The sequence below is a fragment of the Phalacrocorax aristotelis genome, chromosome 6 (genome assembly GCF_949628215.1).
Source record: "Phalacrocorax aristotelis chromosome 6, bGulAri2.1, whole genome shotgun sequence".
NCBI classification, from domain to species: domain Eukaryota; kingdom Metazoa; phylum Chordata; class Aves; order Suliformes; family Phalacrocoracidae; genus Phalacrocorax; species Phalacrocorax aristotelis.
Window position 1 is genome coordinate 49,752,950 of NC_134281.1, and position 15,731 is coordinate 49,768,680.

A 15,731-nucleotide genomic window follows, 5' to 3' on the forward strand; every position below is an offset into this window, starting at 1 on the left:
AATCATCACCTTCTCAGGCATGCTATAACCCAAACATGCATTACCACTTCTACTTGTGCAGCAGGTCTTCTAACAGAATGAAAAATATTGCTTCCATAAGTTTGGTGGGTTTTTTATTTTTAGTGTTTATATAAATAAACGCCTGTCTCAGCCCAAAGGTGTGACAACGCAACTCTCATTGCACAGCAAGTCTTTCCCAGATGGCTGGATCAGTAACATCCCTGCTCTAAAGACCTGAAGATCTAAAGAAAGGAAAGGACAGGAGGACAGGAAGGAAAACAAAAGCACACAGAGCTCTTTCACCACAGCAAAGATGACGGTTTGAAGATTTTATTTTAGAACATTAATAATTCATAATGACAGTGTAATGTAAACTAGGTTAGAAGATTATGCTCTCAAGTACCACACAAGGGATTGAATGACAGAATAATCACCACTAGCCAAAGTAGCAAAACTTTAGGAGATAAATGAGAGGAAGAGAGAACTTGGAGGACTAGAACAAGCATATTTTAGATGAACAAAGATAGGAATAGAGGGATACTGAAGGAAAGGGGAGTACAAATGCAGCCTGTAGAAAAGAGAACAGGAAAGGATATGTTGTAGAGGGTAAAGCTCTCTTGCAGGCCTTCTGGCATGGTACAGTTTTGAATATTCAAACAAGAGCTTAAATTTGAGACAAACGTTCATCATAACTCAGGATAGCCAGACACAGCTGAAAGGGGATATGATTTTAAAAACTGGTGATATGTTACCCTGAAATCTTCCTTCCTTCTTTATATTCTAAACTTGCCTTTCATTTTCAGGTTAATATTGACCCACTAAATGGTTTATCTATCTAAAATAGAAATTGCAAGTCATGGTTTCAAACAGTAATTTTTTAAGATAATAGATCTGAATGGAATCTCCTGCTCATGAGCAGGAATAGTCCTGTGCTAATGCAAGCAGCTGTGTCTCATCTCTGTTTTTCCCCAGCTCAAACCTGTTAAATTGACACTGGGTATTTGCTATTAGGTCGTCTCTACTATTAGCGCTTCAGTGTGGGATATTAACGGGCCTGTTTGCACACTCACTGATTTTCCAAGTCAAAACTCAAACCAGCACCTGATTGCCTCATAGTACAACTAAAAACAAGTTTTGGAAGATGCAGGGAACTGCCTATCAACAATAATGAACACATGACTATCTGGTTTAGAACATATATTTCTTTCTCAGAACAATTCCCTTGCCAGGAATCCTTCAAGCACACAGGTCGTTTCTGTATCTGTATTCAAGATCAAAAAGTCTTTGAGAGAAAGACTATGTGAAAGGAAGAATTTTGTATAGAATTCAGAACACAGCCCACTACTATTGTTTGATGAAATCACTGTTATTTGAGGATAAGGACAGAAAAAGAGAAATATCAGTATTTTCTACAGTCTCTTAAGAACCCTCTGAGCTTTTCGTTCCTCACTAGAAGTTGCAGGCTTGCCCCAACCATCCCAAACTCTTTGAACAGTGCAAGGTTAGTAAACAAGTCGGCTCATTTGCAGGTGTACCAGCAGATCACAGCCTTCCAACAAACTTATACAGAATGAATGGTATATGGTTATGAACCACGTCATTTATAGATGAAACAGCTAGCCAACGTTAAAGCCCTCCATATTCTGAAGCCACAAGTACATACACCCCTCTGGGAGCCTCTGATTCACCAGGTCAAACCATCAGGTTATCATTTACAAGTGGTTCCATGGAGGGCAGCCAAAGGGTGAGCCTGGAACGAGTCAAGAATTCACACCTCATGCTCCAAACCCCAGGGTTTAACTCTTCCGCTACCTGCCCCTCCAGGCAGGATGCAGGGATTTACAGAACGGCTTCACATGAAAAAATTATACCATCAGGTCACCATGCCTGATTATTTCCAACTATGTGGCAAGCAAACGGACAGTTTGTAGTCAGCGTAAGAAAGACAAAAAGTTATCTGTCAAGATACCTGTCAAGTTTCAGGTATCACCAATATGTCCCTCCCCTGTAGTCTCAATCTCCTAGATGGGAAAAACTATTCCCAACAATAAATGGCACAAAAGAAAAGGAATAAAGAGAAAAATTTCGATTCAAAAAGAAATGAACTCTGGGAAACTCATTCATTCATTCAATGTGAGATGTAGATTACAATTCAGTTGCCAAGATTACCTACTCAAAATTCACCATTTCACATTATGCATAATGATATATTCACAAAGTTGTTCTGTTACTCATTATTCCTGAATTGCTTATCTACATTGTTTCCAAAAGTGACATTATACTGCCTTGCAGTCAACTCTGACCAATTATTTTAGCACATTTACGAAAGCAGAACCTGTACCAAATCAAGCACTAAACCAGGAAGATATCACTTGCTGCAAAAACAGAACAATTTCTAACCGTCATTCAAACTCAATATAGTCCTTTTCATTAATCTTCTGATATTTGTCAAATAGGAAACTCTAAATAAAAAAAACCTCTTAAAAACTGTATCAAGTGACTTTAAACGAAAAGGATAGAGATAGGAAACTATCACCAACTCTTGACAAGCCTTGAGGTATTTCAAAATGAAAATATAAAGAATTTCATCAAGTCTGAATTCTGAAATGTGTTTTACCTTCGCTCAAAATATGGAACCACTTCTGTTTACAGGTGCTACCCTGCTGTTGTAAAATATACATAGGCTTCAAAACCCAGAACACAGGTGACTTGGGGCAGAGCATGCCAAGAATACACCCTTATAGTATGGAAGGGATTTCTACACCTGCCTTGAAGTAGGACTGGAGTTAAAAGGCCCTCGTCAAGACACACCAGCAATCCCAATACATAAGAAAAAGAACCAAAGTCTAACAGGAGATCCCACTGAAGCAAGGTGCATATCTCCATCCCCACCCCTTGGTGAAGGTGAGCTGACCAGGACCCTGTGACACCTGGGAAGCCCAGAGCTCTGCAACAGAGCAGGCTTGTTGAGGATGCTGCAGGCTGAACCACACTCACCCACCCAAAGAAGCCATAGCTCTAAATATAGGTCTCTCCTCATCCACTGCAACAGCTTGTATGACAAAGTCTTTAAATAAAGGCAGGCAACCCTCCCAGTATATTTGTTGAACGTCTGTGTATAATATATTCTTGTTACTTACCATGGTTATTGATTAAATGCTTGTTTCCTAGAATAGGGGTTTGTATGTAAATAAATTAATATATTCTTAAATTATATCACAGATGTCCATAAAATCCTAATTATATAAAACTCATAACATTTTAATTACACACTGATCAAGTAATTATGTACTGTGCTCAAACACCTAGTGTTCTGGAGAAACATTAGGTTTCCCATTTTGTTTTATTTAAATACAACAGCAAGGATCTGGCCACCATCAGATTCAGAAATGGTGACTAGAAAAAAAATATCTATGAAACTATTCTGCAAGGCTATAAAAAATTAATAGTTATTACCAATAGACTTTGTTAAGGCTAAAGCCTCCAAGGGAAAACACTCCTATAAAAAATAATCTCTACTATATATCCCTGTAAGAACATGTTCCACAATTGCCATGGATTCATTAAATCAAAATAGCATGAGAAAATACCCCTTGAATAATCCAGCTGAACCCAACTCTTCCCTTGATTTGTTAGGATAAAGCAAATTTCTACTGAGACTTCACCTCATCTGCAGCACCCAGAAAGGCCAGAAATACAGCACCCGAACACATTCACCCTTGTTACCAGAAACAAATTAATAGGTTTCTTGAAGTATTAAAACTAGTTTATATCTTGCTGAGGGTGACACAGAAAGTGTAGCGTTTTTTTGAAACTGGGGAAAATGCATGTTCCTTTAATCTCAAGGCCCGTCACTTCTAAGTTACAATTAATTCATGACATCTTTTAAGCAACTTGATATCAAGAAATGCTGTAAATCTGTATTTTGATTAAAGGACCAATATGGGTATACAAAGACTTGCCAACTCATAAACAGGACCAGCTGTGAAACGTGGCCTCATTTTCTTCTTCAATAATTTGACTTCCCTGCTACCCCCAGAAGAGCGCATGCCCGATCCCGAATAAGTGAGCCAACACTTCACTTTAATTTTGGACACCATTCACTTTTTCTTCCTAAAGATGTATGACCTCAATTCCAACCCACAGTTGCATCAACTATAGAAGTCTTATTTTACCTGCTATCAGCTTATTTTTATAGTAATCATGCTACTTCACATTTCCTTTTACTCTTTTGAAAGGTTTACATTATTTTCAATTGCTCAAAGGCTATATAGAAAATATTTTCACTCTTAATTAGATTAATTCTTTCAAAAGCCATGAAATTCCATGCTAGCTGTAGAACACGCTTGATGTCAGATGCACCAATGGTTGTTCATGCATCCATGTAAAAATATCAACAACACCACAAAAAATAGGCAAGAAGGGGAAACCTATGTAGATACTTCCAAACAGAATATACCGATGACAAAAAGTGACAAAGATTTAACATTAAGGGATACACTTCTCTAGTTACATTTTCCACCAGTTCCTAGTACCGCTTGCAGAGTCATGGAAATGAACCACAGCCTGGCTAACCTCAGGGTATTAAGCTGAATACATCTACAATGGTAATAACTTGCCAAGGCGAATCTTTGCTCTAAGCAAGCAGGAATGGCTATCACTGGTACCGTAACCAAGTAAACAAAACTACAACAAAGAGAGACAGGATAAAACAGGATCATGAGCTGCACAGGTGACAGCAACAAGGACAGAAATAAAAAGTTATTATAGTAGACCTAAGCTCTTACACAGAGCTATGTATCTGTGAATCATCAACTATTCAGTATTTAGAGAGCAGATGGCTGGAAGGTCCCCATATGTGAAAAATATTATTATCAAAAGGAGTCCATAGTAACAGTGGAATACAACTTGACACTAAGACTTTTATACGAACTATTCTTAAGGGGAAAATTATTCACTGGCCCATGTCAAAAGCCTGAAGATTGAAGGATCCTCAGAGGAAAAAAAGCAATAAGTACCGAAAAGGCTTTTGAAAATATTCGATAATCATTAGATCTCCTCTCCAAAAAGAACAGTTCTCAGTTGACTTCAACAGTTATCTAATTTTGATAATTAATTACTACTTACAAGTCTGTTAATTAGCCCTAATGCTAAAAAGTATTTAATCACTCTTGTAAAGGAGCATTACCCCAATACCAGCTTTTAAATAACAAAAAATCATTTAAAATTATATTGATAGCAATGACACTAAAATGTTGAGACAGCGCTTTAGTCACTGCCTTTCACTTCACTGCAAGCACTGCCAAAACGAGCACCATAGTAAGAACTTTCACCAAATGGTGCACAACGTGCAGGGAAAGCAGCAGGTACACTGGGCAACCACCTCCTTCTTCAGGGCAGTGCACAACACACCAAGTACAGACAAATGCAACGTCCCTTTCATTTGCTGACAACCTCATTTCCACCCAACAGATGTAAAAAAATGCTACTCTCCATTAGAAGGGCAGATGCCTAAAATAGCTCAACTTCACATTTTCTTGTTACTCCTGCCAGAGCAAGAGCAATCTCCCTCTGAAATAACAGTCTAGATTCAGGGGCTATTGCATTACCGCCTGATGAGTAACTGAAATTTGACCAGCCACATCCACGCTGCAGCATGTGAACTTCAAAACCAGCCCTCTGATGGCTCTCTGCTGGCTCAAGTTATAGGTAGGTACTACCGAGCTCTGATTTCATAACCACACTTACAAAGATCTCTAGCTTGTGTTAGTGTTTGTCAGTTACTGCCTCACTGGGTGAAGTATCTTCTTAGTGAAGAAGCTGAAGGTTTCTACTGGGGCTGCTGATGCCATACATGTTCCATAATAGCACCAGGTGGAGGAAGGGCTATTCATGAAGGAAAAATACATCAGCCAAGCTCTCAACTGCTTTAATACAAACTGAGCTGGTTTGGACTTTTTTCAGTTTACAAACTCTTGTACCCCACATTTAAACCTCCTAACAACAGGCTTGATTTTACTTGTTATCCTTTGTAGATCCTGTGCCTGGAGACAGAGGCTTCAGCCTTCTAGCTTCTGTAAGAAACTAATGTGGATTTACAGCGAACAGAACAGAGCACAGTATGTTAGTGCAGACCCCCTGTTCTAGGCACAGATTTTTAAGGACACCAGCCTCAGCTGTTTTGCTTTTAAGTTGGTTTTCTTGACATCAACAATACCTGTGAGGGTTCGTTTGCTCCATGGTACAAGTTGCACATGCACTCAGAAGCTAGCACAAGGTACAACCAGGAATTTGCATGCACACACAGGTACACGGTTTCCATTCCTCAATTAATTTTATATTCTTCCCTACACAGGGCCTTAAACTGCATATGAGCTAGAAAAATTTGTGCCAACAAGCTGTATCAACCTGAACCCAAAATGACTGGAAGTAAATTACAACTACAAGGCTGTTCCCTTCTGTTAGATGTTATTCTCTAAACTACAAAGCTGGTAAGTTCATAAATGGTTACCCCAACACCAAACTGTTAGAAGTTCCTAGTTTATACCTCTCCTTACCTCCACTGAAAAGGATGGCTGTAGCATGGGCTACACGGATTGCTCTGGGGTTGAGAGTTCAGGTAAAATACTAGAGGAGAAGTAACAAGTGCACAGTCAGCACTAAATGGAAATTTAAGGTGCTGCAGACCTGGAGCAGATGTAGGAGAGAACTTGTGCTGATGAACATCACTTCCTCGGCAGTGGGAGTACAAAGGAGAGGAGATTCTGACAAGGTACCACAGTAGGGGGGGAAAAAAAAAAAAAAATATCAGGGTCGATGTCACATCTTCTGTTTCAATAAAGGAAAAAAAAAATACTTCCAAAATACAAGTTATCTTCTTAATAAATGCAATAAACTAAATCATCCCTTCAATTACCATCCAAAACAAAATGTATTTGTCAGTCAATGAAATACCTAGTCAACGTTATTTTTCCACTATGAAAATCTTCTAATCTGGAATTATCCAAATTCTTTTCTTGTCGTGATTCCCAGGCTTTCTGGAACACGTACCATGATCAATCCTTAATTTTTCTCAATTAAATATTTTACATCAACAAAGTTGATAATGGCACCAGTAACGGACATGGACCATTTATATCACAGCCTTCACAATTTGGGAGCTGTGTTTCCACACCATGGCTGTGGCAACAATAGAAATACACAACTCTGAAAACATTAATTACATGAACCATTAACTAGGAAACAACATTTAGCACAGCACTGACAGTGTTTTATAACAACAACTAATTAAGCCTGAAAGCAGCACTGCAAAATGGCTTCATTCTAATTTTAGCAATGGGGAAACTGAGGCACAAAGAGATTAAGTGACTCGTCCATAGCGCATCCATGGCAGCATCAGGATTACAACTGAGGACACTGATTCCCAGCTCTGTGCTCAGTTCTAACTATGCTGCTTTTACAGGGTTAGCAGCCAACACGTATTCATATACACAGCAAGCACAGAAAATTTCTCAAAGTAGCTGCTTTCCAAAAAGCTGTGAGCAGCCTTCTACATAAACATCAAAAAGAGATTCTAACACCTTCTTTATTGAACTACACGTGCCCTTCAATAGAAATAAAGTAAGTTAACTTACAAATATTGGTATTATAAAGTGTGCTTATGTGTTAGAATACAAACTAGTGCCACCATATTTTTACAACTAAAACTTGTTTATGATTGAGGGATGAAAAAAGTTTCTATTTACCATACTTAAGCATAAAAGTAAGCAAAAGGGAAATCTGGGACATGCTTCAGTTTTGTTTAGTATTGAGACAGTTTACATGGAAAGTCCTGGAGTCAAGCATGTTTGTCAATGCTCCTTGCTTAGATTTCCTAATGAATCCAAATACTTATCAGCAAGTAACCTTTACATATTGGAAATCCTCCCCACTAGCAATCTCTTCTTAAGCAGCTGATAAGCTCTACAGTCTGCAGACATAAAAGGTTAAGCCTGCCTCTTATTCTGCTCCTCCCTTCAGTGACTATATGATAGATTCATTTAACCTCCTCTTATACCCATAGTATTAAATACACAATTTCCTTCATTTTAACTAATAATAAATATAATTACAAACATAATAAATAGCAGTTTTCATTAGCAGATTTCAAATCATTTATAAAGGATGAAGCATTAAAAAAAGAATTGCTTGCTTAAATTTCATTTGTAGAAATATATGTGGCAATGTAGATAATTTTTTGCTTCTAATGTAAAAGTTTTCAATACCATTCTTAATTTTAAAAGACAATAAAGGTAGCACAGGTTTCTGTAGATTTCAGCTCTGCAACAGCTTTCTGGCAGATTATTAAAAGTACTTTTTAAATCTGAAGAGTAATCAAACCAGAGAGTTACAAACATGCAGTTTCACTACATTAATTAATGCTTGCTGCAAAACCTAACCACAATGTACCCCATTTAAAAACATTTAAATATTGCTCTTTTTTGGCTATACTTTATGGTAAATGCTCCACAAAAGTAAAATGTTAAAGCTTCCAACTGAAATTTTGTGTACAGCCAAACAAGCATGACAGATAAAGTTCTAACAAATACAAGCAATGTCTATTGGCCACAGAAAATCCTGGCTTGTTTTTCCTCATAGTTTCAATTTGAAATGTTTATGTGCAATTTATTTTTCACAACAGTCCTTACTGGATCCGCAGAGATGGGGCGCCAAGCCTCTGTTTCCTCCGTTTCATCATTGTGCTGATACACTATGTTTCCTCCCAGCATAAGAGGCTTAGAGCTGGGAAGGAGAGCCCACCGTTATCGCTCCAACGCAGAGCACAGAACAATCAGTGCAATTCCAGGCTCTTCATGTACCCCCAGTGTCACAGAGACCTCAGGAGTTCAGTAATGGTCCAGATTAATCACAACAGCTCATGTCAAAAAACTAATTATTAAAAAAACAAACAAAGAAACAAAAAAAATCACCACAATAAAAACTTCTACGAGTCTATTCATAGCATCCAGAGAAAGGAAATGGAGCCCACCAGTACGAAACAAAGGCACAGAAAAGTCGAGGACACCAACTAGCCATCTAGCCGTCACGCAGCCAGCAACATAGCCCTGACACGGTCAGGCTGAGCCCACAGCATATCAGCGACAAACTTCCAGGTTTCAAGGAGCAGGAACGGCCGCTCTCACCAAATCAAAAGGAAGGCGTAAAGCCAAAGGGAGCGGTGGCACACTTGAAAGGATTCTGGCAGAAATCTCACATAGCAGCTTGAAAACTCACACTGCGATAGGAATAGAGTCAGTGCTCACACCCAAAGCCCTTGCAGAGTCATCAGCAGTGCAAAGAGCAGCTGTTCTTGACTGGCAGGGGAACATGTGAACCATCCCTTTTTCAGAATCAATCCGCTTAAGAATACACACAACTGTAATCTTAAAACATATTCGTGTAACTCCCAAGCTGTGTTTCGCTACAAAATTTACAGATTCTAGCACTGAAAACAGAGCAACATCAATTGCAGCAGTCTGGGGAGCCAAATGCTGAAAGAGAGGGTTGGGCAGAAACACCTTCATTAGGAGAAAATATTCCCTTGTACAATGCAAGTCTTGCATTTTTGTTTGCAAATGGCAATTTCACTCAGCTCCAAATCAATTTCATGCTATTAACAAAACAGTCCTAAAATAATGTCCAACATTTTTAAAATGTGTATTTGTAAGCAGGTAGTTGCCCCAAAACAATTCCAAATATATATCTTTGGTAGACTTTAAAGTGTTAAAAACTGTATTTAGGCAGGTAAAGACTGCTATTCACAAGTACTCAGCAACCAAGTCAAATTCCAGACTACAATTCCGGATCTTCAGATCCTCACATGATTCAGATCACAGCAGGAATGCCCCACACTACAAGATCACAACCTCTGAACAGCTATGTCCCATCAGGAGAACAAAATGCCAGCCTCAAAAGTAAGGTCCAGGGTGCCCAGGATGGCTGTTCCTTAAGCAACCAGAGACCCTGCCCCCTCATGCCATGCCTTCAGAGTGAGAGAGCACAGGAAGAAACAAAAGGTTAAAAATTTTACTATACTTATTAAATGAGAACCTGGATTAAGTAGTGGAAACTTGATAATAAAAACTGCACAAAATACTTTTCTCACTTTTAAATCCTTGATGAAAACCTCCATAAATTCCTTGTCTCTGAGATGACAGTATGTACAGAACGCTAAAATCCCCCTTATTCACGACATCACTTCTTTTATAGAAACAATGCTTTCAAATTATTTTTAAAGCCTAATACATATATAGCAACACTCCTACAGAGCCCTGCAGGAATAATTCAGCACATTCCACCTCCAGAGCCAGCCCCACATATCAGCTTAAGAGCACCAGGTTATTTTTGATCTACTGCTTGTGAGCTCCTTCTATGCAGCTCAGAGAAGAATGGAGTGGTTAGAAAATACCAACTCTTTCTCTCCCCATCTATAAAAAGTATCACAAGCAGAAAGCATTGAATTGAGGCATTATTTCTTACACTATTTCCAGGTCCAAGACTGAACAAGCTGCAAAAGTAGCAAAACACCCTACTCCTTTTCAGAACCATTTTTTTCTCCATTTCCAGCACTTCGGCTTCTCCACACTTGAGGCACAGCACTTGCTCCTGGCAGGGAAACTCCATCGATCGATCCCCAGCAGAAATGCTTACCAGCCAAGATGAACAGAAATGGAATGATATACTCCATTTCTCTGCAGATACAGAGGAAATTCCCACAGCACCTGAGCACGGCAAGATAAAAGACATAAACCAGCACTAAAGGCCAGATTTTTTCCTGCCATCAAACTTCTTGTTTCCAAGGTCTATGCATTAAAAAGAATACAAGTAGAAAGTGATATAAACTAGTATTCAGCATACCCTCCCAAAGAAATTCCTTGGTGTGTTAGTGTGTTATTTTACTGTCAGGAACCTGGAGGTAAGTTTAACAAATTACGATGAAGACTTGCTTAATGAAACACCCTATGAAATGTCTAGGGCTGTAGAAACGAAGAACCTTTGTAGGTTTATAAGCAGAAGAGTAGGGCAGAGAAGGAGGAAGACAAAGAGAGAAAACAAGCCCCACAGTAGACATAAATTGCCTGAAAAAGGTATTAGAAGGAATAAAGATCACCATAAAAGCCTTGCACGTGTCTTTAGCAAACACTATTTTGTTGCTTACCACATTTCATAAAGATAGATATAAGAACTTTAGGTAAATACTATTATCAGCACCTAGCACCATCAAACCAGCAGTTTGTAGTATTCAATTTATTTAGATGCCTATTTTTACTGGATATATTCTAGATTATAATTATTTTTCATGTTTCTTATGCCTCCACATCCTTTTTCTGTTCGTACACAGATTTTAGAAGTAGATTTGCTACAGATGGTTGATAGCAGGAAAGAATTAAGAAAAATAACTTGCATCTGAAATTTAAAACTGGTTTAGCAAATTTAGCTTGCTGAGGAAATTACTCTCCTCCAATTTAGATAAAATGTGGGAACGCAGTACTTTCTTTTTAGAGAATTTTACGTTTAGATAGTACAAAAACTAGAGGAACCTTGAGCTAGTAACCCTGTCTAAGAAACCATGACAATTTCAAACATAAACGCACACTTTTCATACAAAAACCTGAATGGGTCAATATAGTTAATGTTATAAACAACCAAATTCATTAGAAGTGAGGTACTGAACAAGAGCCAAATGGCTCACATACAACCCCAACTCGATTTAGTGACTGCTGATTAGCCGAGGAGGCAATTAGAAGAAAGAGGGAGCTCCAGGATGGTGTTGCGCACCCTGCAGCCCCAGTGAAAATCTGCAGTTTAGAGCCTGGTCTTTTGGATGCTGAGTTGCTGTCATACACATGAACACACACAGCGCTTCATCGCAAGCCTCGTCTTGCTGCGCAGTCCCCACCTTTGTACTTTCAAGTCTGGAACGTCTCTAGTGTGCTTCACATGCAGGTGCACATCAAAACCATTTGAAAGCTGAAGCCAACAATACAGAAAACAAGTTCTGTACCCACTGTAGCACCAAAAGAACAGAACAGCGTAATGGCTGAAAATAATTAAACCACTTCCACTAACAGGATGGAGATCAAAGTTTGGGTCTATCACTTCACATTTGCTATTTGAAATTATTTTTTAGGAACAAAGCATGCAAAGAACATAACCAATACATTTATGTGCATAATTTATTGAAGGAAAACTTTGAACTCTGATTATTGAACCACACCAGAGACAGAACATAACTACTTGCTCCTGTTCTCATACTTGTATTATTTAACCTCTTAGCAGCCTACAGCTCAGTTGAGTATCGTTTCCTTTAGTGTATTAAGCATAACCCCCCTAAAGAAACACACACACTTCAAGCACATTAACAAAATGGTATCTAAAAAATCAGGCATTCCTCTTAATGTCACCCTACAATTCCCCCATCTGTTTTACAAGCCTGCTCACTCTGTGCTCCTTCAAGATTAGACTGCGAAATCTCCAAGGGCAAAGCCATCGTTTACAGTGCGCTTGTGTTCCCTTCTGCTAATATGGAAACAGAGACACTAATCAACAAACTTCACAGGCTCCACTCCACCATTCATTCTCTTCAGCTTCTACCCAAGCCTCCTTTAGGTGACAAAATTCCTCATGCTCTCCTGCCAAAAATACTGTGACATCTAACTCAGCTCCTTTTCCTTAGTACAAACAAGCATGGCAACTGTAGGCACGGACAGCAACAGTCAGTTCCCGTAGAAAAATAGACTACTAATACTGACCAAGGCAAATATGAAGCAATGAGAGTCGGATAAAGAGAAAGTTAGCAGCATTGTTAGGAAGAGTTCACCTTTCTCCATTCAGCAATGACAAATACCCTAGCTAATCCACAGTCTAAAACCTTTCTAACTCAACAATCAACCAAAGCAATCACCTAGCCAGCAGCAATAATCTTCATTCTACTATTCAAAAGTCTACATTCTACTTCTGGCTGGCTGGAAAATAATTACCTTCTCCCCAAATATGATCTTTTTATAGTAGCAAATGCACCCCAGCCTCCAGACTAGTACACGGAAAAATGCTGAGTGGCTGTATATTTCTATATAATACAGTTGCCACTGAACCGCTACAAAGGCTGGAGTTTGTACAGAAAATGGATGCACCTCTTGAGGGTTTCTGGCTCCAAGCCAGACACTTCATCCTTCTGTCAGTTCCTGCTTCTGCTCCTGTCACTGAACAAAAGTCAATGAATGACAGTCAATGAATCAGGACCCAGCTACATCCATAACTATCCCTACTCGCTACAGCACAACAGCTTTTCAGAATAAATTTTATTTTCAGAATTTATTTTTGCTTATGAGGTTCGCTGTTAAGTTGATTCAAGCAGAGTAAAAGCCTCCAAAAGAGCTGAGAACTGTCTGAAGTCAGTATTTAAGTGTGCATCATTTTTGACAGAATGGTTGAACAAATTTATACGTATTATATGCATATTTTTAACATATGTATATACACATATATTATAATTATTCCCTTTTTTGATATCAATTTCTCTAATTCCTGATTCAAAAACTAAGAGTGAATTTTTTTAAATCAGGTAAGCACTCTGATACTGGGATACGCAAATCATGTACACCAGCGCACAAGACCCTCTGCAATGAGCCTATACACTTTACACTGTACAGCACCAACACAAATAGCACAAGCCACAATGCACTACTGACTTCTTAAATAGTTAAACTTTTCAAACAACAAGAAATCATTTTGTAGAATTGACTACAGAATCTGTAATTCCAAAAACAGCAATCAAATAATCAACTAGATAACACAGGCAACTAACTGAAGACATTTCAATTCTTCATAGATTTCCAGTCTCACTAGTAGCTGCAACCTTGTGCTTAAAATTTATGGCCTGGATCTTCCTGACACAGGTTGCTAAATTTCTTCACATAGCGATGGCTTAAAAGGCACTCACTTGTGGAAGAAAACTAAAGTGAAGTAATGAAAACTGATGTTGTTACGTCAATACAGAAATAAAACATTCAGTCATTTGGTTTAGTTACTACTAAATAAAACACTACACATTTGAAGCATTTCATTTGTATCTCAGATATTTCAAATGTAAATGCATGAGTAGTTTTGTGTCATACCCACACTTGAACGAGGGAAGGGAGTATCTCTGGCATCCTCAGTTTCAATTCCAAAAGTTTTGTACAAAAGTTGCATTAAACAAAACACTTACTGGTAAGTCACTGCTCTGCCATTTATTCAAAGAACCTTCACAATCCTCAAATCATGAGCACCATCTTTCTTTAAAATCTATCAAACACAGTTAAGCTAGCCTTTGAGTCATACTGGTTAAAAAAAAAAAAAATCAGCCAGTGTTTCATGTTCTTTAAATAACTCCCTGACTGGTTTACCTTTGTCATATGAACTAAACAAAAAGGTCTGGTCATGCCCCATTTTATAAAATAAGGCCTTTTGATCCTTTTTATTGTTCAGCTGTGAATCACTGGCACTACACAGCATTTTCCAAACACTGTTTCTTATACAAAGGGGATAGCTTAGATTGAAAGACTAAAAATCATTTCTCATTAGAACCAGAAACCTGAGGAAGAAAGGTTATACGCTTTTGCGAGCTCCATGTCTGTAGTCTACAAGCTTTGGGAAACAATTTTAAATCATAATGCAATAGCAGGCACTACAAAAGCTTTCTCTTTTATGTAATGCAATCAATAATACAATTTCTTCCACCATAAATCTGTAAGCGTAGCAGAAGCTAAGCTCTCATAATACCACTGAAACGCAAGTTAGTTCACTAAAATTCTTTAAACATTATAATGTATTTTAAAAAATGCCATTTGTTTAAACCACATTTTTAAAAGCCTACTTTTCTCAACATTTGCTACTTTGTCAAAATACCTGTATTGCACTGACTGCTCCACAAATACCTGACCTGCAGGGCCCAGGAGCTGTGTACTTAGGCTTCTGTCAACAGACTGTTTGAAGAGCAGTGATCAAAGTCGTCCATATCACATAAATAATCAGTGACTTCTGTGGAGTCACTTCAGCGATGTCAGTGCAAGCAACACTCAACACTGCAGCTACTTCCATACCAGGGTCAGCTCAAGCTGATAAGTAAGCTTACACTACTACTACTTTTCCTACCACATTTAAGGAAATGAGTAGAGGCTGCAGTCTCAGAGAAATGCAAGCTAGCTGTTTCCAAGCTCATGGCAGACTCTTGAAAATGCTAACAGAGAAAACAGAGTATCTGCCCATTTAAATGATTTCCACAACTGAACAGCTATATATGTTCAAAACAACACAAGTGATGAATAAAGAATAATTATACTTACAAGCTTCCTCTTCTGGGGAGACTGAGCTCCTTCTGGGAAAAAAAAAAAAAAAAAGAAAGAAACCTTGAGTTAATTTTACTTGTTATTTTATACTACTCATTTATTTATCGATAAATCACTGAGGTGAAATTAATAAAAAGCTGACCATTTCCAAAGGCATGCTCAGTGTACAGCTGTGCACAGTACTGCTGTGCACAGGAGGTGACTGCCCACACTGCCAGAGCACAGAGGTCTGGGGCAAAAACACTACTCATTCGGTCTGAATTATCATTGCCTTTGCAGTCACAAAATCACGAGCACTCAATGGAGCAAACATAACTTTGAAATTCAAGCCTAAACATAGATAAGGCAGTAATTAATTCTGTC

At 38.4% G+C, this 15,731-nt stretch overlaps 2 protein-coding genes across 11 annotated transcripts in view; one reads left to right on the forward strand and one right to left on the reverse strand.

Annotated features, from left to right (window-relative positions):
• Positions 1–15,731, reverse strand: part of MAST2 (microtubule associated serine/threonine kinase 2) — a 199,587-nt gene that overhangs the window by 97,617 nt on the left and 86,239 nt on the right. For 9 of the 10 annotated variants that reach the window (XM_075097735.1, XM_075097734.1, XM_075097737.1 and 6 more), the window contains one exon: positions 15,366–15,397. The exons of the other annotated variant lie outside the window; for it this stretch is intronic. In XM_075097735.1, coding sequence (XP_074953836.1) covers positions 15,366–15,397 — 32 coding nt within the window. The remainder of the gene's footprint in view (positions 1–15,365; positions 15,398–15,731) is intronic. 10 annotated transcript variants of the gene reach the window in all.
• Positions 1–15,731, forward strand: part of PRDX1 (peroxiredoxin 1) — a 262,541-nt gene that overhangs the window by 24,041 nt on the left and 222,769 nt on the right. The window lies entirely within an intron of this gene.